General features: G+C 42.6%; 1 protein-coding gene across 2 annotated transcripts in view; it reads left to right on the forward strand.

Moving 5' to 3' along the window:
- Nucleotides 1–24,990, forward strand: part of LOC134656346 (dynein heavy chain, cytoplasmic) — a 100,165-nt gene that overhangs the window by 70,214 nt on the left and 4,961 nt on the right. For both annotated transcript variants that reach the window (XM_063511864.1, XM_063511865.1), the window contains 23 exons: nt 184–339; nt 771–944; nt 1,349–1,513; nt 4,269–4,405; nt 5,545–5,705; nt 6,453–6,595; nt 6,981–7,049; nt 7,418–7,591; nt 8,117–8,337; nt 9,343–9,511; nt 10,574–10,748; nt 11,721–11,838; nt 12,445–12,658; nt 14,038–14,110; nt 14,485–14,606; nt 15,362–15,547; nt 16,078–16,206; nt 17,199–17,304; nt 19,988–20,085; nt 20,386–20,514; nt 21,261–21,461; nt 21,941–22,051; nt 22,149–22,309. In XM_063511864.1, the coding sequence (XP_063367934.1) occupies nt 184–339; nt 771–944; nt 1,349–1,513; nt 4,269–4,405; nt 5,545–5,705; nt 6,453–6,595; nt 6,981–7,049; nt 7,418–7,591; nt 8,117–8,337; nt 9,343–9,511; nt 10,574–10,748; nt 11,721–11,838; nt 12,445–12,658; nt 14,038–14,110; nt 14,485–14,606; nt 15,362–15,547; nt 16,078–16,206; nt 17,199–17,304; nt 19,988–20,085; nt 20,386–20,514; nt 21,261–21,461; nt 21,941–22,051; nt 22,149–22,309 (3,392 nt within the window). The remainder of the gene's footprint in view (nt 1–183; nt 340–770; nt 945–1,348; nt 1,514–4,268; nt 4,406–5,544; nt 5,706–6,452; nt 6,596–6,980; nt 7,050–7,417; nt 7,592–8,116; nt 8,338–9,342; nt 9,512–10,573; nt 10,749–11,720; nt 11,839–12,444; nt 12,659–14,037; nt 14,111–14,484; nt 14,607–15,361; nt 15,548–16,077; nt 16,207–17,198; nt 17,305–19,987; nt 20,086–20,385; nt 20,515–21,260; nt 21,462–21,940; nt 22,052–22,148; nt 22,310–24,990) is intronic.

Genomic DNA, 24,990 nt, shown 5'->3' on the forward strand with positions numbered 1-24,990 from the left:
CTGCAGAAGTCAATCGCGCTCTACAAGGAGTAAGCGCAACTGATCATCCTGGCGCAGGCCAACAAGACATACTTGGAGACCGTGCAGGCGTGAACTACGATGATTTAGGTCACTGTTAACCTTATTGCGACGTGATAAGGTCTAGGTTCGCGAGCTGTTATATTAATATGTTATTATTTACAGGTGGACAGGTCCATTGCGCTCCTGAAGAGTCTCGTGATCGAACGCGAGCGCTGGGAATCGAGCTCGGAAACATTCCGCTCGCAGATGAGCACTATCGTCGGAGACGTGCTGTTGTCTGCCGCCTTCATCGCGTACGGCGGGTACTTCGACCAGCATGTAAGTGAAGACGAGTCGAGTGAGAGTAATTTGAACCTTCTGTACAGTACATACACTCCATATTTAAGTGACAGCAGCGAATAACGGCGCGCGCTAGGAATAGCAATATTTTAGGCCGAGCTTATGACATTCGAATGCGAAGTTTTGTTTAGAAGCAACGACAGCTGGCTCCCGTTTCACCATGGTGACAATTTTCGTCTGACATTGACAATTCGCCGTACATTGCTGGTTCGACAAGTAAACATTGACGTTATGTACAGTCTGTACTTACCGCCCCAGACATGTGCAGATAATTGTCATTGTCAGGTGTCAATTGTCAAGTTGGTGAATTGGCGCCTGAGCTCTACTAAACCACCTTTAGTCCAGCGTAGTCGTCTTTCGTAGAAATGATGACATTTACCTAAAATAATCTGAACAAAACTTGTCCACAGTACCGTCAGAATCTATTCTCGACATGGACCGCCCACCTGGCCGCGGCCAACATCAAGTACCGCGCCGACATCGCGCGCACCGAGTACCTCAGCAACCCCGACGAGCGGCTGCGCTGGCAGGCCAACGCTCTGCCAACCGACGAGCTGTGCGTCGAGAACGCCATCATGCTGAGGGTACCCACTTCAATTCTTTCGAATTTTCTGGAAAATTTTACTGGCTAGTTCGAATGAGGACATAGAGGACATTTTGAAAACTTTTCGAGATTTCCACGTGGAAAGTTTTGCAATGTCACATCTGCACCAACACTGTAAACGCCAAGTGACGCCAATTCGTGTTTTCAACTTCTTATTAGTAGGAGTCTCTGAAAGAGCCAACTGCATTGAATTAGTCTACCCGGTTTGTTACCACACTTGTCCTGAAATGAATAGTACCTACGCCGGTTTCCATTAATTTCTTGACTAACTACACGTCATTGGCCGTAGTAACGTGAAGTATTTTAAATATTTCAATACCAAAAATATTATTAACGTACTGTACGTAAAAAAAATCAGACTTTAATATTTCAATTTGATTGCAGCGCTTCAACCGCTACCCACTCATCATCGATCCATCAGGGCAAGCGACGGAGTTCATCATGCGCGAGTTCCGAGAGCGCAAGATCACCAAGACCTCGTTCCTGGACGACTCCTTCCGCAAGAACCTCGAGTCGGCGCTGCGGTTCGGCAACCCGCTACTCGTGCAGGTCATTATCAAAGTTCATCATGCTCGAGTTCCGAGAGCGCAAAATCACCAGGACCTCGTTCCTGGACAATTCCTTCCGCAAGAACCTCGAGTCGGCGCTGCGGTTCGGCAACCCGCTACTCGTGCAGGTTATTATCAAAGTTCATCATGCGCGAGTTCCGAGAGCGCAAGATCACCAAGATCTCGTTCCTAGACGACTCCTTCCGCAAGAACCTCGAGTCGGCGCTGCGGTTCGGCAACCCGCTACTCGTGCAGGTCATTATCAAAGTTCATCATGCTCGAGTTCCGAGAGCGCAAAATCACCAGGACCTCGTTCCTGGACAATTCCTTCCGCAAGAACCTCGAGTCGGCACTGCGGTTCGGCAACCCGCTACTCGTGCAGGTTATTATCAAAGTTCATCATGCGCGAGTTCCAAGAGCGCAAGATCACCAAGATCTCGTTCCTAGACGACTCCTTCCGCAAGAACCTCGAGTCGGCGCTGCGGTTCGGCAACCCGCTACTCGTGCAGGTCATTATCAAAGTTCATCATGCTCGAGTTCCGAGAGCGCAAAATCACCAGGACCTCGTTCCTGGACAATTCCTTCCGCAAGAACCTCGAGTCGGCGCTGCGGTTCGGCAACCCGCTACTCGTGCAGGTTATTATCAAAGTTCATCATGCGCGAGTTCCGAGAGCGCAAGATCACCAAGACCTCGTTCTTGGACGACTCCTTCCGCAAGAACCTCGAGTCGGCGCTGCGGTTCGGCAACCCGCTACTCGTGCAGGTTATTATCAAAGTTCATCATGCGCGAGTTCCGAGAGCGCAAGATCACCAAGACCTCGTTCTTGGACGACTCCTTCCGCAAGAACCTCGAGTCGGCGCTGCGGTTCGGCAACCCGCTACTCGTGCAGGTTATTATCAAAGTTCATCATGCGCGAGTTCCGAGAGCGCAAGATCACCAAGATCTCGTTCCTAGACGACTCCTTCCGCAAGAACCTCGAGTCGGCGCTGCGGTTCGGCAACCCGCTACTCGTGCAGGTCATTATCAAAGTTCATCATGCTCGAGTTCCGAGAGCGCAAAATCACCAGGACCTCGTTCCTGGACAATTCCTTCCGCAAGAACCTCGAGTCGGCGCTGCGGTTCGGCAACCCGCTACTCGTGCAGGTTATTATCAAAGTTCATCATGCGCGAGTTCCGAGAGCGCAAGATCACCAAGACCTCGTTCTTGGACGACTCCTTCCGCAAGAACCTCGAGTCGGCGCTGCGGTTCGGCAACCCGCTACTCGTGCAGGTTATTATCAAAGTTCATCATGCGCGAGTTCCGAGAGCGCAAGATCACCAAGACCTCGTTCTTGGACGACTCCTTCCGCAAGAACCTCGAGTCGGCGCTGCGGTTCGGCAACCCGCTACTCGTGCAGGTTATTATCAAAGTTCATCATGCGCGAGTTCCGAGAGCGCAAGATCACCAAGACCTCGTTCTTGGACGACTCCTTCCGCAAGAACCTCGAGTCGGCGCTGCGGTTCGGCAACCCGCTACTCGTGCAGGTTATTACCAGCTTGCTAGACCATGATCTCATCAGATCCTTCTCAACCCAGACGGAGTTGTAAAATGTTGGTATTCCACCTGTCCAATTTCTTGGCCCTAGTGCATTGCGTCTCACTCTCTCACTAAGAAATTGGACAGGTGGAATACCACCATAAAGCCGGCCACACACACTAGGTTATAACCGATGGTTATGCCTGCACAGTTTACTTGTGCAGGCAAAACTGAACGTGTGTATGACATGACTCCTTGCCTGCGCAAGCAAACTCCTTGCCTGCGCAAGCAAAATTGAAAATATCAAAATTTATATTTTTTGCCTGTCGGTTGTGCTTGCGCACTTCGCTTGCGCAGGCATAACTGAACGTGTGTGGCTGGCAGGCTTGATAGGCTTCAGTTATCCAGTGATTGCCGAGGGGATAGGTCACAAGTCACTGTGCAACAATGTCGTCTCTCAAACGAAATGCAATTGTAGAGGATTTTTAGTAGATTTTTAGGGTTCCGTAACCAAAGGGTAAAACGGGACCCTATTACTAAGACTCCACTGTCCGTCCGTCCGTCTGTCACTAGGCTGTATCTCATGAACTATGCTAGTTAGACTGTTGAAATGTTCACAGATGATCTATTTCTGTTGCCTCTAGTACAACAAATACTAAAAAAACCGGCCAAGTGCGAGTCGGAGTGGGGCTCCCATGATTTTTTTTTCCGTTTTTATAGATAATGGTACGGTACCCTTCGTGCGCGAGTCCCACTCGCACTTGGCCAGTTTTATTATTTTTTAAGTGTGGAGTGGATTCATGGTTTGTATGCGTGCATGGCTGACGAAATATAAACCTAATAGCGCTATTGCGTCGACGTCAACGACCGCTACCGGTGCCATGATGGTTTGAACTGAAAGTTTGTGCAGGTTTGTCGTTACGTGTGTGTGCTCTATGGAACTCGGTCGTGCCTGTTGGTTTTGCTTGGACAAGCAAAACCGACACGCAAAACCTAGTGTGTGTGGCCAGCTTAAGGGTCAGCGCTCTACTGGCCGTAGTGAAGATTCTCGTGGGGAAACTATGTTCAGCAGTGGACGTCATTCGGCTGAGATGATGTTGAAGTCTTTTCTTGAGAGACAAGATAGTTTTAGTAACTTTTATTGCCTACATTTTTGCTTGCCGTCGTTCATTTGGTATTGGTAGATTGAATCTTAGCTAGTGACTGAATGAGAGATTTAGTTTTGTAAACTGTTCGCAGGACGTGGAGAACTACGACCCGATCCTGAACCCGGTGCTGAACCGCGAGCTGCGGCGCACGGGCGGCCGCGTGCTCATCACGCTCGGCGACCAGGACATCGACCTCAGCCCCTCCTTCGTCATCTTCCTCTCCACTAGGTATAGTAAGGCGGCCAGGGGGCCTCCAACACTAATCGATGTGACTGTACAGTATACTACTGACGAGTGGTATGGTTGTGTTCGGTAGAGTTTACTGAGTACGAAATAAGAACTCGTCACTTTCTAAGACTGTGGAGGGGATAACTGTAACGTTACAAAGAGAGAAGAACGCCATCTTTGTGACGTCACAGTTATCCCCTCCACAGTCTTAGAAAGTGACGAGTTCTTATTTCGTACTCAGTAAACTCTACCGAACACAACCATACCACTCGTCAGTAGTATACTGTCCAGTCACATCGATTAGTGTTGGAAGCCCCCTGGCCGTCTTACTAGTATGGAATGGACGATAGTTAGTGCAACACCAACCATTTTCCGCAAATGGACAATCATTGTGCCTATTTGGCGTGAAATGAGGTAGCGCTACTCTCTGCACATGGGGCGGTCTGTTTTACCCATATTGTGTAGGTGTTTGTTTACTCATATTACGGAGGATAGTGGACATAGTCCATATTTTGAGCGACTGTAAACTTTAGGGAACATCACGGGAACATCGCTTTGAAATCTTGTAATGTCAATGTCAATTTGCCATATCGTCAGGTGACAAGCAAAAGTCACTAATTACTATAAAATATTTAAACAAAAATCAACCTTCTTTTCGTACTAATATGGTTCACTATGGCTATGAACTTGTGGTGGTACTTAGTGACTTTTGCTTGTCACCTGACGATATACGATTTAGGCTACCAAGTGCGCCCTTCAACGCCCGATAGAGCGAACGTGAACTGTACGAGTCAACTCTTGTTTGGCAAAATTCCAACTTAGATTTAGGCCACAAGGTGGCAAAACCCCTACGCGCACCGACCTTATATAAGGTATAAGGACATAAGGCTCTTTTAAGTAAAGAAATATTCCTAATAACAACTATACTGGACCGTGAGTTGCAGCAAACGGACAGGTTTGTTACAATTTTGCTTCTCTATCCCTATAATTTCACTTGAGATGAGATTGGCCCAGGACCGGGATAAGTGGCGTACTCGAAGAGAGGCCTATGTTCAGCAGTGGGTTATAAAAGGCAGATATGATGATAATGATTATGATAATTTCACTGTCCTCTGCTAACATTTGCCTTTGTATCGCAGGGACCCAACGGTGGAGTTCCCGCCGGACATGTGCTCGCGTGTGACGTTCGTCAACTTCACGGTGACTCGCTCTTCACTGCAGTCTCAGTGCTTGCACCGCGTGCTCAAGGCTGAGCGGCCCGACATCGACACCAAGCGCTCCGACCTGCTCAAGCTGCAAGGTAATTACATATGTGCGACAGGGATGTTTGTCTCTGCAATCACAGTGCTTGCACCGCGTACTCAAGGCTGGGCGGCCCGTTATCTATACCAAAACACTTAGTGGAATAAGGCCAGGGAGTTTCAATTATATATTTCAAAACCTAGCTGTTAATCTTTTAAGCAACTACAGTGCGTTTATCGTAGCTTGGCCACATCGCTGGTGCCTCACGAATGTCATGATTAACAGACATAGATATAGACATCATTTATTAGTAACTAGCGACCCGCCCCGGCTTCGCACAGGTTAACAAATTATACATAAACCTTCCTCTTGAATCACTCTATCTATTAAAAACCGCATCAAAATCCGTTGCATAGTTTTAAAGATCTAAGCATACATATGGACAGACAGCGGGAAGCGACTTTGTTTTATACTATGTAGTGATAAGGTATTACAGGGGCCCGTTTCTCAAAAGCTTGTAACTTGTAATACAAGCGGATGTCACTTTTTGACAGCTTTTGTTAGGAAGGGACTTCCACTTGTATTACAAGTTACAAGCTTTTGAGAAACTTGCTCCTGTGCCGTGTTTATCAAAAGCTTGTAACTTGTAATACAAGTGGAAGTCCGTTTTTGACAGCTTTTGTTAGAATGGGACTTCCACTTGTATTACAAGTTACAAGCTTTTGAGAAACGGGCCCCAGGTCACATTAATCTATATTAGTCCTACTGAATTTACTTCTATGTTCCTAAAAAAAAATGTAAACAGGCGAATTCCACCTCCGACTGCGTCAACTGGAGAAGTCGCTTCTCCAAGCGCTGAACGACGCCAAGGGCAAGATCTTGGACGACGACTCGGTCATCGCGACGCTCGAGACGCTCAAGAAGGAGGCCGACGACATAGGCCAAAAGGTAAACACAGGCGACTGATATTTTGTAAGGAAACTTCAGAGGGCCTACCGCGAACCACGTTCGACGTGTTGCCTCCCTGTCACACTTACGTACGAATTTACAAGTGCGACAGGGAGCCAACACGTCGAATATGGTTCGCGGTAGGCCCTCAGCTTTGTACTGACGTAGTTAGGTGTCATAATCGTGTGAAAGGATGAGACTAAGGATTCTGCTGGACGTTTGTTCCAAATCATCTGGACACAATCGAAACCAATTTGCAAGCCTCAAATCTCAAAATCACAGTCAGTAATGCAATTAAAATGCTCGATTGTTATAATACATGAACATGCTATTGGTGATTATATTGATACATTAATAATATGTAATATTTTTTATATTATTTTAGGTTGAAGAAACTGACAAAGTTATCGCTGAAATCGAGACAGTCAGCCAGCAATACCTGCCTCTGTCTCAAGTGAGTATACGAATTTAGATCGGTTTTGCGAGACAGGGAGAATTCTGTTGATATGCCTGCCTCTACTTACTGTTATCTACTGTATGATTATGAACTTGACTCACATGATCACACATATGACCGTAGTTATGCAGAAAACGACAAACTCAATTTTTTTATCAATGCAGAAAGCGACCAAAGCCACTAAGTTAGGGTGTAAGTCACTTTGACAAAATTAAAAGTTGGTCGCTTTCTACAGAACTACGGTTATATAAAACTTCTCTTCGTAAAACTTACGTAGGCTATGTTTGGCACCGCATTTTTATGTGTAAACCCTTTATTTAATGGTATATGTAGCTTCCAATCTAAAACTATTGATTCGTTAACAGGCATGCAGCAGCATATACTTCACCATGGAGTCGCTGAACCAAGTCCACTTCCTGTACCAGTACTCGCTGAAGATGTTCCTGGACATCTTCAGCTCGGTGCTGGTGTGTCCGATGCTTAACGGCGCGTCGGACTACACCGCACGGCTTAGCATCATTACCGAAGAACTGTTTACGGTTGGTATTGTTAATACGATAATGCGCGCAGCTACAACCCAATATCAACCTTCGTGCATTTCGACAAGGTTCACTATAACGCGCCGCGCACGATATGATAGGATTCAAAGACTTCAATGGCGCTCCAATCGCAGGTAGGTACTTCCATACCCAACGCCCATTTGAATTACCCGGCGAAGCCCGATTATGAGATACTCAGATAAATCGCTCCATTTTTGCAATTTCTCTACGCAATCTTACGTAATCTGTTTTTCTTCTGAGCTATTCTGAGAAAAAATAATGTCATTTCAAATCAAACAGGTCAAATTAACCATCAATCGACGTATTTACTTTTAATTTCATTCAAGTTTTCTCTGTCTCCTATTAGGCAAAGCAACGATGAATAGTGGTAGTAGTAGTAATAAAACACTTTATTGTACCAAAAGACACATAAAACATGAAAAAACACACAAAGGCGAAGTTATCCCTTTCAGGGATCTCTCCAGTTAACCTTTGAGTAATAATGTTAGTTTATATTTGAATCAGGTGGTATACGAGCGCGTGGCTCGCGGCATGCTCCACACGGACCGGCTCACGTTCGCGCTGCTGCTGTGCCGCATCCACCTGAAGGGCACCGGCGCCGAGGACACGCTGGACCAGCCGTTCGCCACGTTCCTGCGCGGCAAGGAGGGCTTCGTGTCGCACTGCGCGCCGCTCCACCCGCTCACGCAGCACCAGCACGATGCCGCTGCGAGGCTTAGCTCTAGGTGAGATATAGTTAACCGACCAACTTAGTTAGTTGGTTAGTTGTTCACTGCGTTCGAGCGCCAATAGTCCGAGGCCAAATGATGCCTTTCACCCGAGTTAAACACTCTACTTTTCATTTCGAATACGAGGAAAGTAAAATTCATGTGTTTTTTTTAAAACATGACTAAGTATTAAATTTATAGTATTTTTGAGGGTACTTTCAATTAACTTAGAGTTAGCTTATCGTAAAAAAAATAATAAAATCAAAATCGTACTTGGAACCTAAAACGCTCTAGTGCAGAAACGATCATTTTCTGCACACCTTTTAGAACAATAATGACCCTCTTTCAGAGCATGAGAAGTGAAAAAAAAACATACTATACCCATATTGTATACCAATTTTCCCCAGAGCGAATTCTTTTCTGGTTGGTACAGCGCACCGCTATCGCAGCATAAGGTCTTACTGGCAGGGTCGCCATGTGTGGCGGACAGTTTGGATAATTTCAAAATTATATAAGATACTTGGACACTTAGGCTTAGATTTTGTAATTTTTTTTAAGGAGTACCAACAGCTACAAAAACTTACAGATTTAGCTAATAATACAAAGCTACTGGTAGACTGGTACTCACAGATAGAAATGAAATAGACAATATATCAAACTTTGCGCGCAATTTCACATAATGCTATCACGTTTTATACATTTAGAAAATACCAAGAAAAAAGAACTTAATTTTATACAACTCATAACTCAGTGTTAATTATTTTGTGTTTTATTCAGTGTTAATTATTTTGTGTTTTATTCAGTGTTCATTATTTTATGTTTTATTCAATGTTAATTATTTTGTGTACGTCCTCGTGACTTGAAAAGTTGTAAGAAACTTCCGTTCGGCAAAGAATGAGAGATCTGTTTTGATATTCATGGTGTTTTATGACATCTCATTCGTCTTTGAATCTTAGAACAGTAAAAATGATGGTGAAGCGCCCCCTGTTTATTTATTTTGTACAACTCCCTGTGTGTGTACAGACTGGTGTCGTTCCGGCGGCTGCTGGAGAAGGCGGGCGAGCTGCCCGAGCTGGCGGCGTGGCTGGGGCAGGCGGCGCCCGAGCAGTGCGTGCCCACACTGTGGGACTCCAGCCCCAGCGCGCCGCCCAAGCCGCACACGCTCGCCATGTACCGCCTGCTGCTCATACAGGTACACTACTCTACCCTACCATAGTGCCCTAGAAATATACGCTCCGAGCGTCACTGGACTAAGTGTAAGGCCTGAGTGGACGCTCGAAGCGGAGCGTTCGGCGGGGCGTGCAGCGTGGCGTCGGGCTCACACGTGATTTGAGCAGCGTGCACTAAGGCCGCTCCTACACGCTTGCATTTGTTTAACATGCACGCCGCACGCCCCGCCCCGCTGCACGCAAACTCGAGCGTCCACTCGGGCAGCTTACACTAAACTAACGCTTCCATCGAGAAAGGGCTCAACGCACGCTCAACGGTGACACTAATCGAAATATATATAAAATAAATTGGTTAAAAAATATGGTAACGAACTCGCTCGGAGCGTGCGTTCAATGGCCCTCAGGCGGTCTAGCATCCGTCGCGGCATCAGCATCAGTCGCGGCTCCATACATCTTGCGCGACTTCAAGTACCTATGGAATCGCGCGCTAGAACGCAACTCATGCTAGACCGCCCGGTAGCGATGTTTCGACAACGTGCGGTCAATGACCTCGCATGAAAGGTCGTTATTGTATTATTGTGTACTTTATTATACCCGTAGATGTTGGGATTTTAATAAAAGATAAGTGAGAAATATTTTTTCACCACACCAGCTCGGAAAGTCTTACTTTGCACTTCAAAAACTGATAGCAAAGTTGCATTTTATTCACATGTGAGGCAAAGTAATCAAATGCAAATTTTGAGTTGTTTTCGTATGTTTGCTGGTAGAACTGACTTGTAAATGATGATTTTGGATGATAAATATTTAATAACATTCATTTGGATTTGATTTAGTTCGATTTTGTTTGATATTTTACATTTAATATTTGCTTCGGGTTGGTGTGGTGAAAAATTTTGTGTTTCACTCGGGGGCAAATTTTGTTTAATCCTCGTGCTTTGAAACCCTCGCACCGCTCAAGATTCCATTTTTCGATTTTGGAATCTTTCGCTTGCTCGGGTATCAATATTAGCACCGAGCGGTTAAACAACAACTTTGCCCCCTTGTAAAACAAATAACTATGATTGCGTACATATTTGTTTTCTTAGGCATTCCGGCCGGACCGCGTGATCGCAGCAGCCACTCAGCTGGTGGCCGCCGTACTGGGCGCCGGTTTCATGGCGAAGGCCGAAACAGAGTTCGATCTAGCTTCCATCACCGAACACCAGCTAAACGCCACCACGCCCGCGCTGCTGTGCTCCGTGCCCGGATACGATGCCAGCGGTATGTGGAATAGGGGGGATGACACATGTTGAATTTGATAACAAAATCTAGTAGCAAATGAGCAATAATATGGATATTAAAATAATATATGGAAGTAATACAAAAATACAGGACCTGAAGGTTTAAACAAAAATACAGGAAGGTTTAAAAATTTAAGTTTTATTGGAAAAAAAGGAAAAATGTAAGGGTACCATTCGATTCCTTACATTTTATCCAAAAAAAGATTGTATAGCAACTATATACTTATACATAAACACAATATTTCACCGACAATAACGTAATTTTCTTGTTTTGTCCATATTTCAATATGGGCTCTATGTGATAGCGACGTCACGTTCACATATCAATTTGTTAGAAGCGTTTCGCGAGTGAAGTACGACTGTCGGACTTTGACTATCATTTCTGACTTTAGTATTGCTTTAATGCAATGGGTTCCATATAGACATTTGATCCTAAAAACAAACCTGATAGGTTGATACCATTAATGAAAATTTGTCATCTAGCCTATTGTTGATAGATATCAACTAAAAATATATTTGCAGTAGTTATGAATTGCTGCGCAAAAATACGCCTTAAATACCAGTAATAATCTCACAAATTCATTTTACAGCGTAGCATTTGACGCGATACAGATCGAGGACTGTCGTACAGTCGCCAGCAGATATATCGGAGCGGGTAAGGCGCTCACAAATATCTGAACACGCCTCTATTCTCAGGGCGTTAAAGTGCGTGTTCAGATATTGTAAACACCTAGGCCGCTCAGATATATCTGATGGCGACTGTACCTACAGATTTCCGTCCCTCGACTTGCCGCGCCCGAAACGTGTCGAAATTTCTCCGCATCTTAGGAATGACTGTGCCCTACAGGGTGTCATGTTGTACACGATTCTATGCAATAGGTTAAGATACAATGTGATATGCAATAAAGATTATGAGTATGAGTATGACTATGTATTTGTTGTTCGTATACAGGTCGCGTGGACGACATGGCGACGGAGCTGAACAAGCCGCTGTCGAGCATCGCCATCGGGTCCGCGGAGGGGTTCAACCAGGCCGAGCGCGCCATCAACACCGCCTGCAAGACCGGCCGGTATGTCTACATTTTTATCAGCCACAAGAGACCACTGCTGAACATAGGCCTCCCCCAACAGCTCCCAGCGACCCTTATGGGTCTTAGGGTGGTATTCCACTTGTCAAATTTCTTTGTCCAATGTCATTGCAGCTCACTCTCTCATTAAGGAAAATGTGAGACGCAATACACATTGGACAAAGAAATTGGATAGGTGGTATTTCACCCACTGAAAAAGACGTAGCGTGCTTACAGTATGAGAATGCAACAGTTAATTTTAATTACGTCAACGTTTACTGCCCATCCTTACGTCCACGTTCACACTCACGTTAATTACAACCATCTAAAAGGAGGTAACATTTGATGATCTTCAAAAAGTATGACACAATTTTGATTTACGACTTACGGTTGATAGTCCTTACAGACTACGACTATATCACTTTACACACGAGTACCCTGCTAAGTCCCAGAGACAATTTTGCAGTTCTGAATTTGAAACTTTGTTTTATTCCATTATAGTTCAAAATTCGATTTGAATGTGTCCTTACAAATGGACATCGGTACTTAAAAAGATATGGCATTAGTCTTCAGGGCAACCTAAATAAAATGCGCTTCGTTAATCCCCAGCTGGGTGATGTTGAAGAACGTGCACCTGGCGCCGGTGTGGCTCGTGCAGCTCGAGAAGAAGCTGCACTCGCTGCAGCCCCACGCGGCCTTCAGGCTGTTCCTCACCACGGAGATCAGCCCCAAGCTGCCCGTGAACCTGCTGCGCGCCGCCCGAGTGCTCGTGTTCGAGCCGCCGCCCGGCATCCGCGCCAACCTGCTGCGGACCTTCGCCACGGTAAAGCTTTGGATTCCTCCGAAAACGGCGCCGTCATATGACGGCCGTCATATAGCGGCAGCAAAAGACGGCCGTCTTTACGGTGGCGACATGTGGAAAGTACCACGGCGTCATAACACACCGTCATCCACCAAGGTCAAAGCGGCAAATTTGAAAAATGTAGGCGCGATGGGATAACGTCCCATAGAAAATTTGAATTTCGCGCCTTTTCCTACTGACAAGATTTGCTTGATCATCTATAATTTACTTGGAGGATGAAATATCATCAGAAGAGGAAAATAATCGTAGTACGGAATCATTTATTCAAATCTCGTGTCATTTATTCAAAATGGCGTCACCGCTATCTAATAAAACGTTCACGAAACTATCGACAAGGTCATGACGGCCGTCATCTTACGTTACGTTGACAATCAACGTAACGTAACGCCGTCTAGGAAACCGCGCCATCTTGTTTACATAGACAACGTTCTAGTGACGTCAGTCAACGCTATATAGCGGCCGTAATATGACGGCACCGTTTTCGGAGGAATCCAAAGCTTAACTATACTGTATTCATCTCTATATAGGCTTCTCATGACATGAATTACCAATATTTATTTAGGTATTTGACTGTATTTAAAATAGATTATTTTACACCATGCATGAAATAAAGCAACAGGAGATTAATAGAGAAACGTAGATAGCAGTTATTTTTAGGCACAATTTCAATTTTAGAACTCATATAAAACTATAAAGAGTAGATGATTTCATTGTGACGTCACATGCTACGTAGTGTTTCATATAAAGTCCATAGTAGCAAAATCGTTTTGATAGTTCGAAAAAAGAAACTAATTTGACTAGTAGTCAAATACCCTATTCTGCAGAATGTGTTACCAGTATTTTTATTGCAAATTATAACACTGTTGTCTCCAGTCTGAAAACAACAGTGTTGGGACAAAACAACAGCAAGTAACAGCACTGAGTCATAGAAAAGTATAAAAACCGGCCAAGTGCGAGTCGGACTCGCGCACGGAGGGTTCCGCACCATCAATAAAAAATAGAGCAAAACAAGCAAAAAAACGGTCACCCATCCAAGTACTGACCCCGCCCGACGTTGCTTAACTTCGGTCAAAAATCACGTTTGTTGTATGGGAGCCCCACTTAAATCTTTATTTTATTCTGTTTTTAGTATTTGTTGTTATAGCGGCAACAGAAATACATCATCTATGAAAATTTCAACTGTCTAGCTATCACGGTTCGTGAGATACAGCCTGGTGACAGACGGACGAACGGACGGACAGCGGAGTCTTAGTAATAAGGTCCCGTTTTTACCCTTTGGGTACGGAACCCTAAAAATGATCTGGTGAAACTAGAGTTTTGAACAATTTAATTGTTTTCAGGTACCCGCTGCTCGTATGATGAAGCCTCCTTCAGAACGCGCACGTCTCTACTTCCTGTTGGCGTGGTTCCACGGTAAGTTTATTAACGGATGCATTCGAATTTGAATTCTTGCTTATGTTATATTCAATTCAATTCAATTCAATTCAATATTATTTATTTCATGTGATTTACACACATAGCTATATACAACAATAAACATACAAGAATTACACATAAACACAACATATACACATTAGAATTGACACATATCTTAATTTTTGCTACCACTGTATCACACTTGTAGGGGAATGTAGTCCCTCACAGTTATAGTGTCACATATCTTAATTAACTTTAAAACAGATTAAATAACAAAATAAATAAATGAATCGTAAATCTAATCCTAAATTAGCCTGAGGCATTGTTCCCAGGACACTAGGACCTGTATTTCTGATTAATCTGTTACACAGGCATCGTTCAAGAGCGGCTCCGTTACGTGCCATTGGGCTGGGCTAAGTACTACGAGTTCAACGAGTCCGACCTGCGCGTGGCGTGCGACACGCTCGACACTTGGATCGACGCCACAGCCATGGTACATTGATCTAAAAGCCTTTTAATCTCCTAAAACTAAATGTTCATTACAATGTACATATTCGACCAATCTAATTTAAACCTTTCATGAACCAAATAAAGTAGCATTTCTTTTGTTTCATTGGTTTTTAAAATAAACGATATTCGTTCTAATTTACTTACAGAATAAGGTTCAAATAAAAAAATTGAAAGTTTATATGGTGGGTCTTATGAGGATAAAATTGATTAATCCCCATGATTATATCGAGTAACACATTTACTAGACATGCCAGACTATATTAAATGTATCTGAATGAAAATTTAGAATATATGCTATGGATAACCACCGTTTAAAAATTGTATAATTACCCAAAACAATATTTTAGCCAAGTTATTTACTTTCAAATATCGAAGCGTCTTTAGTTATTGACAAATTAAGGCCAAACTGTAGTTTTCCTTGTTATTTTCAGGCATGTGATAATAGTAAATAAATTGTGCCTGCCACTAGCATTGCCAACGTAATTTATGTTACTTTTTCAAAGTGCTAGTTTTTTCATGACATGACACAGCAAACACGTACTGCTTTCAGTTTCAACTGTTTAGTAGTAGTAAACTCTTTATTGTACAAAAATACACATTAAAAATAACATACAATTAGTAAGAAGTACAAAGGTGAACTTATCCCTTAAGAGGGTTACAAATGCAGCAAAATGTACCACAAGGTACCAGAAAGACAAAAGAGGGTGTTTACTAATCAAATCTAATTTAATTTGCCAGGGCCGCACCAACCTACCTCCCGAGAAGGTTCCATGGGAGGCGCTAGTGACCCTACTCTCGCAGTGCATCTACGGAGGCAAGATCGACAACTTGTTCGACCAACGGTTGTTGCACTCTTTCCTATGCAAGTTGTTCACGCCGAGGTCGTTCGAGGCGGACTTCGCGCTGGTCGCTAATGTCGATGGGGTAAGGGATTTTGTACCTTGTGGCTAATAATGTAACGGCCCTTTTTGTAAAGTTGAGTCCGCTAATGGACGCGAAGCCAAGTTCAAAAGAAGAGAACTAGTGACGCAGCGGCAGTGTGTTTAGATCGTCAGCTAACGGCTGCAGTATCAAGTCATTTGAAGCGGATATTACGTCTCCCACTTTCTGACTCAACTCTCACTCAGCTTACTCAACTTTACAACCCGTAACAGAGTAACCTACCCAATCATTTGCATATACCTATACATAAACGCGCTATACATTATATAAGTACAAAAACATCACTCACACGGATCAAAATTCACAATAAACCTTACCTACTTGAAGGTTTAAAAATAACAACTGTACGCGTTTTGGGGGTTTTGGGTACCACTTACGATGAATGTGTTCTTGGTATTCAAGAGGTTAAACTAGAGTCATTGGCTATTATTGTAGAAAAGTCACCACTACCCTATAATAAGGCGAAAAGTTACCCGACATATAATATTTATTAACGACCTATTCCTTCGCAGGCGAGCGGCAACCAGAGGCACATTACCATGCCCGACGGCAACCGGAGGGACCACTTCCTCAAGTGGATCGAGGAGCTATCAGACAGGCAGACTCCGTCCTGGCTCGGGTTGCCTAACAACGCCGAAAAGGTTAGTTGTTGCATACAAATAAAAAATACGTAAGCTTCTTTACTATTCACAATAAGCGTAAGGGTGTTATTCCATCTGTCCAATATGTTTGTCCAATCTCATAGCGTCTCACTATCTCTCTCTAGCAAAATGAGAGACAAAACACACATTGGACAGGTAGAATACCACCTAAGGCGTGCGACTTTCAATCCGAAGGTCACAACTCGCACGTACCGATGAGGTTTTCGGAACGTAAATACGAAATATCATTGTATGTTTACCAGTCGCTTTTGAGCTAAGGAAAATTTAGTGACCAATATGCCCATCGTAATGAGCCCTAGTTTCCCCTTCTACGTTGGAAGGTCTGCTATGGATTTGACTACTAGTCAAATCAGTTTCTTATTTCGAACTGTCAAAAATATTTTGCTACTATGGAAGTTATATGAATCACTAGCATGTGACGTCACAATTAAATTACCTACTCCTTATAGTTTTATAGGTACGGGTTTTAAAATAGAAATTGTGTCCAAAAATAACTGCTTTCTACGTTTCCTCTGGTACTTTATTTCATGCATGGTGTAAAATAATATATTTTAAGTACAGCCAAATACCCTATTCATGGGAATAGTTTACCAAAAGAAACTGAAATAAATGTCATATACTGAGAAGAAGAGGTTTTATTTCAGTTTATAATTTACTAGCGACCCGCCCCGGCTTCGCACGGGTTAACAAATTATACATAAACCTTCCTCTTGAATCACTTTATCTTTTAAAAAAAACCGCATCAAAATCCGTTGCGTAGTTTTAAAGATCTAAGCATACAGACAGACAGACAGACAGCGGGAAGCGATCTTGTTTTATACTATGTAGTGATATAGTCGTAGTAGTGTTTCTACTTGAAACAAAAACAAATTAAAATATTTTCTGAAAATAATTTAATTTGTTTTTGTATGTTGTTTACCAAAATGTCGGGACAACGCGTAGTAAGATGATGACGTGTGGTTTTTGTACAGGTTTTGCTGACAACGCAAGGCAGTGACCTGGTGTCGAAGCTGCTAAAGATGCAACAACTTGAGGACGAGGAGGAGCTCGCGTACAACGCCGCTTCGCAGGACGACAGTCAGTATATTAACTATTCGCATGTGTATCGTACAACGTTTTACAGTACATATGGCACTTTAAACTTTCGACATACACACGGAAAGTGCTAATATCGGGATAGTAGCACCATCTGTACCGTAATAGTTATTTACGATATAAGTGCGGAAAAGGAAATTCGAAACGAGTGGCGATGAATTAAAACACGACCAAAGGGAGTGTTTTAAATTGACACGAGTTGCGAATTACCTATTCGCATGTGTATCGTACAACGTTTTACAGTACATATGCCACTTTAAATTTTCGACATAGGGGCTGTTCATAAATTACGTCATCTATTTTTGACCCCCCCCCCCTAAAATCATCCAAAAATCATGCTTCGAATGATCCCGTTTTCTCCTACGTCATGCTACCATCATCCGATGTCCAGATCCTCCCCTTCCAATTTGAAATGACGTAATTTATGAATAGCCCCATACGCACGGACAGTGCTATTTCCGGCACTAGTTAGGGTAAGTAGCACCATGTGTACTGTAAAATAAATTTGGCTAACTATAGCCTGTTTTTTATTTTTTGTCGATTTCATTTTCTTGTCAGAAATTGATATAATTTGGTAGGTTTGAAGAACTTTCCAGTCTGGTCGGAATGAACACGGAATACCAATTTGGGACAAAAAAAATTATGTACCCTTAAGCTACGGAAATTCCATACGTTTTCGTAACTCGGTGGAAAATTTTGTGGGATATACGTACGGTGACTTTTTACGATAGAGAATAAGGAACTCTATCTACCAAATTTTATCAAAATTTGACTAAAATGAAAAAAAACGACAACAAAATAAAAATCCGTCCATGTGAGGGACGATTCTCTTTAAAGTAGCTAAACCGCAATTAGGAAATTAGTAGTGACACATCTCAGTATGTTACTCTTTTGAAGATCTACTCTGACCAGAATCTCATTTAAAGCAGCAGATAGCAAAAATTGAAGGTTCTCTATTGTTTCCCAAATAGTTTTAAGCCATAATGTATTGTTTGCCCGCATTTTCGTTAGTCATAATTCATTTGGTTCAGAAATGCGTCACTTTTCAGGATTGCCATAAAACAAACCTAACCTAACCTATCTATAGGATAACCTAACGAAAATCCTGAAATGTTAACGGTTTCAGTTTTATGACTAATGATAATATGGCAAACAATACATTATGACTTAAAACTTTATGGGAAACAACGGGACCCCAAAATTGTCACATTGGCGTCAAACTAGTTATTGGCTTTAATCGTCTTTGTTTTTTCCACGTTACAGAAGTCGATGGTAACTATTAGATTTAATTGGAATGCTTAATCGTTGTTCGTTACAGCAACGCACTCGTGTTGCTCCATCAGGCTTTTCCAACTGCACAAAACAGAACTTTGGAGTACTTAAAGCTTGCCGCGTGACCCTCGTACCTTCGTTTGGTCATTATAGTAAATTGAATAAAAAATTTAACGAAAAATTTAAAGTGTATACTAAGTTCAAATCGAGCTCTGTCGATTTTTATAGATAGAAGAAAAAATCTTGATTTGATATAAATGCCAAAATTACTAAGTCCGAAACTTATATCGATAAATTTGGCGACTTTTTAAATTGGTATACCTATTAGTAGAATAAGTAGAATTTTCGATGAGAGCAGTATATTTGAACCTAAAATTCAAAACTGTGAAGTAATGCCTATTTTACGTTTACACTAAGAATATTGGCACGAATCTTAAGCACTGAAATACGTTTCGAATTCAGTGTCAAATACACATGTACTAACGCATAAAACGCGCATACTCGTTAATATAAATGTGTACTGTAAGGTTGGCCACACGGTGTCAGCGCGCGAAATCCAACTCCTTGTAGTTTGTATTTTTCCGTTTTCCAATAAGACCCTGACGCGTAAAGTGTTACAAGAGCTGGCATAGAATGCCGTGACTTAAAAATAGTTCGTAACCAACCACTTTACCAGTAACTTCCACCATAGAGAAAAAAATACATAGATTGCTCACTCCATACATCAGTTTTGATACCAAAAGACTATTAATTTCAGTGTCTACATCTAGCATCGAGTAGCGGAACTATCAGTACTGCTACTTGAAAATAGATGTAGCAGTACTGATAGTTCCGCTACTCGATGCTAGATCCTAATAGTCTTTTTGGTATCAAAACTGATGTATGGAGTGAGCACTTTTGTCTTACTATATTTCTCTATGCTTCCACTGACTTTATCTTTGATAGAGGCAAACGTCGTTGTTCTCGTAGCTCGACAAAAACACATTTTAGTGACTGGCGGTCGGTGCCAGCTCTTACAAACATATCAGCTTATATTTCTCGCGAGCAAATAAGCATGATGCCACCAATATTACATCTTCTTGCATGCATTGCTCGAGACTTGACGTATTTAATTCAACGTTCCCTGTCGCTAAACCTAAACTCAAAGTGTAAGACCTGAGGGGACGCTCGAGTTGGGCGTGCAGCGGGGCGGGGCGTGCGGCGTGCATGTTTAACAAATACAAGCGTACAGGAGCGGCCTTAGTGCACGCTGCTCAAATTACTTGTGAGCCCGACGCTACGCTGCACGCCCCGCCGAATGCTCCGCTTCGAGCGTCCACTCAGGCCTTACACAAAGTGTCCGTGCAGATGGAAGGCGGTGTAAGACTGGTGTACATTGTATGTGTTTGTCTAGATGCGCTGGTGGTGGAGGGCGACGGCCGCCCGGCTTGGATGAAGTCTCTCCATCAAACTGCCACTGGATGGCTCCAGCTCCTGCCTGAGAAACTACCGGTAAGAACTAAATTTTATTTATTACTAGCGACCCGCCCCGGCTTCGCACGAGTTAACAAATTATACACAAATCTTTCTCAAGAATCGCTCTATCGATAGGTAAAAACCGCATGAAAATCCGTTCTGTAGTTTTTGAGTTTATCGTGAACCTACAAACAAACAAACGCGGCGGGGGACTGTTTTATAAGGTGTAAATTGCAGACTATTAGAACATAACTAACCACTTTTATAATTTTAGAAGTAATTTTTTGACGCTCATGAAGGGCCGACTACGCCTATTGATGAATTTGTTTCACCCAGACGCTGCGCCGTACAGTGGAGAATATTAAGGATCCGTTGTACCGCTTCTTCGAGCGTGAGGTCGCCGCCGGGGCTTCGCTGTTGGCTCAAGTGCACCACGACCTCAGGAACGTGCTCGCTATCTGTCAGGTAACTATAGTTTGGCCGACTTGGCCCAGGACAGTCTCATTTCAAACAGACGGAGAGAATCATATGCTATTGTCTAACGCTAGTACTAGCACTCAAAAGAAAGGAGCATAGTTTTCCTGGTTTTTACTGACTGACAAGTTTGCCAGACTACATTTAAATTAATATTGTATTTAGCAGAATTAACGAAATCATAATATCACACCCTTACCATATTGCGGTATACATTTTGTAGCTTGATTTTGTAATGTGAGTAATATGTCGCAAGCACACCGGTTCAAATCATATGACAGTTTCGCTACAGTTGTTTCCCGTAACACTCGATGTCACATGGCGACCCCGCCAGTGCGGCCTCATCCTCTAGTCTCCCGGAGACTAATAAAAAGATCTCCCACTCCATTCTATTGTGAATTTTAATTTTGACAGATTAAAATTGCATTTGTTTTGGCGAGTTTTGTCGGGTGGGTAGCTAGAGGTTTCTGCTACAAGACCACAGATAAGACATCCTCTAGACTGAGTATAGTAACGCTACCCCCTCTGCCACTTATACGGTAGTTTTACTCCATCTTCAAGTCAATCCCGTGCCGTGATTGGTCCGTGTCTTTGAACGGACCAATCACGGCACGGGATTCGCTCACCTCGTTCCCCCCACCCCCGTATATTTGGCAGCATCGGTCTCATGAAATAATTGCTCTAAACTCCGTCTAGAGGATTTCTAGTCTATGTACAAGACACTTGTTTCTGTCCAGGGCGAGATGAAGCAGACGAACGAGACGCGGTCGATGGTGGGCGCGCTGGTGCGCGGCATGCTGCCGGGCGCGTGGAGGCGCTACGCGGTGGCGCGCGGCTGCACGGTGCGCCAGTGGGTCGGCGACTTCGCGCGCCGCGTGCTGCAGCTCGCCACCGTCTCCGACTGCGTGGCCACGGACCAGGGCGCCCGTCGGCTGCAGGTATTGGCATTTATGAACTTTATTGCAACGAGATAAGGGCTACCGATATCATCAAAGTGAGTTGTTAGGAGTAAATACACTGATGTTGTTGTTCCTTATCGTTTCTCCGCTGTGAATCGCGACCACTTAAGGCCGTATTCGGCACCAACGCATGAACAATAGGCTACATTCCTACTAGTCAAATCAGCTTCTTTTTTAGAACTGTCAAAACTATTTGCTAATATGGAATTTATATGAAAACGAATGTAGTGACGTCACAGTAAACTCACCTACTTCCTATATACCTACTTTTTTCAATCCGATTTATTAAATACAAATTGTGTTTAAAAATAGCTGCTGTCTATGTTTTTCTAATAATTATCTGGTGCTTTATTTCGTGCACGGCTTGAAATAATTTATGTTAAGTACAGGAAACATCCCTATTCTAAATCGTTTTTGAATTATACATTTTTCATACGGTACTTTAATACTATTTTCAGAGCATCCCTGTGTGGCTCGGAGGTCTCCTAAACCCGGAGGCGTATATCACGGCCACCCGCCAGTGCGTGGCGCAAGCTAACTCGTGGTCACTTGAAGAACTACACTTACAGGTAGGTCATTAGTAGAGAGATTGCGCTTAATTTTCTTTTATACCAATTTTGAACCACTTTTCATGCACTATTACTACTGATATCTGTTTTCCTCTAGGTGACGATACCGGAACCGGGCACGGAAGCCGCGGACGCGACCGAGTGGTCGTTCCAAGTGACCGGGCTCAAGCTGCAGGGCGCCACGGTGAAGGGCAACCGGCTGCTGCTCACCAACACCATCATGGTGGACCTGCCGCTAACCGTGCTCACGTGGATACGGTACGTATTGTATAGCTGCTATATATACAGTGTGTAAATCCAATACGGGCGAATATTTAAACGGTGGTTAGCATAGGACCTAAAAAGTATATTGAGATAGATTTTACTTAGAAATGCATTGAAAATTTTAACCATACAAAATAATTCGGCCCGCAATTTAATACACCACACAAGTTACGGGATACGAGCTTTTTAAAGTAACTGTCAACGCTTGTTGGCAGTTACTATAAAAAGCTCGTATCTAGTAATGTCATGTCATCTTCTGTTTCTTAATGTTTGCAGTACATTGCTGCTCGGTACATGTGGAAAAAAATAATCAGAGGGTCATAATTAAGTGTAACTTAAAAAAACATTTTAATTAATGATAAGACGGGTAAATTCTATACCTGGTTTAATTTATTGCCCGTATTAGACTTACACACTGTATATACATACTATAGCATATAATATAAGCGGCGGGTGCCGTTGTAGGGAAAATCCGCATGTGTCCGCATCAGCTAGCGTTGCTATTTGTAACCCGTTTACCCGCTCCCTACAACCGTGCTAGCTAACGGACGGAAATATGTTAGGACCTAACAGTTAGGTAACATTTGAACAGCAAAATCTACTTTATGAAAAGTGAACTTTCCGTAGAGGTGAAAAATTAAGAGAAGCAATGTCAGCTGAACTTTATAAAACTTGAGCCACAAATTATGCACATATACTGGATCAACTAAATCTTGTCAGTAGTAAAAGGCGGAAAATTTGAAAAATCGCGGGTTAGCAACACTGTGTTCGAATAATTCCAAAATCGCGTGTCATCTGTGTGTTATCTGTGGAATGTGGATCGTGAATGACAGCCATCATCTTATTGTTTACATTCTGAATCGTTTCTATTTCAAGAGAAATTTCTGCTGTCACCATTAAATACCAAGATTATGCATGACCTCAAGCAAAGCTAAGGTGCCTACAATGTACAATCATGCTCGTTGACGGTAAACATTACTAAAATTTGAGGTTATGATAATTCACTCGAACTGACGTATGAAGGGTGGAAAAATAAACACGTTTTGGTTCGATGTACATTGCTGCTTTTCTTAGCGCAATTCTGCTCTTTGAGTGTTACATGGTGTTACCCTACTTTAATTTGCAGTACATTGCTACTGACAAGATTTGCTTGACGCACTATAGGTGCCTGACTGACTATTTTTGTTTTATATTCACACAGTTGTCAGGTACAACCAAACTACACAAGTTTAGTCAAGGTGTGTGATTATTACATATGTCAGTCAAAATAGTCACGTTACTCCGTCAATCCGTCTTAAGGGGACGGTATATGACGTTTTCGATTTAGACCTCACTTTGTGCAATCAATTTGTTCAATGAATGATTAATAACTGCATTAAATTATACGCAAATCTGTTCACGAAGAAGCCGTGTACCGGCTCTTCACGCTATATTTTTTTTTATTTCCTGTAATTCTCTACAAATCGACACTAAAAGTGTCCAAAAATCAAAATATGGAGTTCCGTTTGAGCAAGACGCATTACAGTTTTGTCTTTGACAGTAATTGAGTTGTTGTGGGATTTTGAAGGCTAGATAACTAAACTACCAGATTATTATCTACTTATATTTTTACTCACAAATACAACACAGAAATTCAATCCCAAATGTAAACTTTCGTATAATTTCCATACATTGACGACATCACTCAAAACTCTTCTTCGAGTCAGATGGCCGTTGGCCTTGCATCGAAGCAGACGTGTACATCGTCATAGCTCGTTTTTGACATTAATAAAGACATTTCATCATATACGCATACGAAAATGTATACCAGTAGATAAATTGTATTTCATAAAATAGGGTAAATAAATATAATCACGTCGAGCTCCAGTCAAATTTTAAATGTGAGTTGTTGTTATTTACGGGTCGTAACGGTCGAAAACAGCAGTAAATTATCCTAAAACAATACGATTACAATCGAATTTAAGTAACTTGTTCCTTCAAAACCCGCTTAAAATGAAAAAAGTTTAAAGACTCGTTTTACTGATTGGGATTGATTTTCATTATGCTGGTATCAATTTTGCGTCATTATAAAAATGTATATGACTTCTGTACGTCAATGACTTATGATGTCAATTAATTGTAATCTTGTATTTATGTTAGAGAATATTATATGTTCATTTAAATATTACTCATCTATTAATACGAAGCGTAATTCGTTTAATACCTAAAGACTTGCAGTGTCTACACCTACTTTGTTGACGTTCGTTCCGTCTATGTATGCGATTACGTAACGTGCTGTTCTGATAATCTTCAAGAATCAAGATAATTAATAACGGCAAGACCAGCATTTAGTACCAGCGAGTTTTGCGGATTTGGAGACCGAGATGAAGCTTACAGGCCAATATCGCTGCGGCCTGGCCTGCTTATTGTTATGTGTATAAATCGAATGTTATATTAATTTACTATAAAAAACAATGTTTTATTTCAATGACATTCTGTGCGTAGAGGTATGTATGTTTCGGTGATTATAAGAATTATGTCCACACAATAATCGTGCAAAGCAGAGACTGCATTATTTCTTTACGGTATAAGCGGTAAGGAAAAACTCATTGGTATCCTGGCTCGTACCAATGAGTTTTTCGGAACTTATGTACGAAATATCATTTGATATTTACCACTAGCTTTTCGGTGAAGGA

This window comes from Cydia amplana, chromosome 18 (genome assembly GCF_948474715.1).
Source record: "Cydia amplana chromosome 18, ilCydAmpl1.1, whole genome shotgun sequence".
NCBI lineage: Eukaryota > Metazoa > Arthropoda > Insecta > Lepidoptera > Tortricidae > Cydia > Cydia amplana.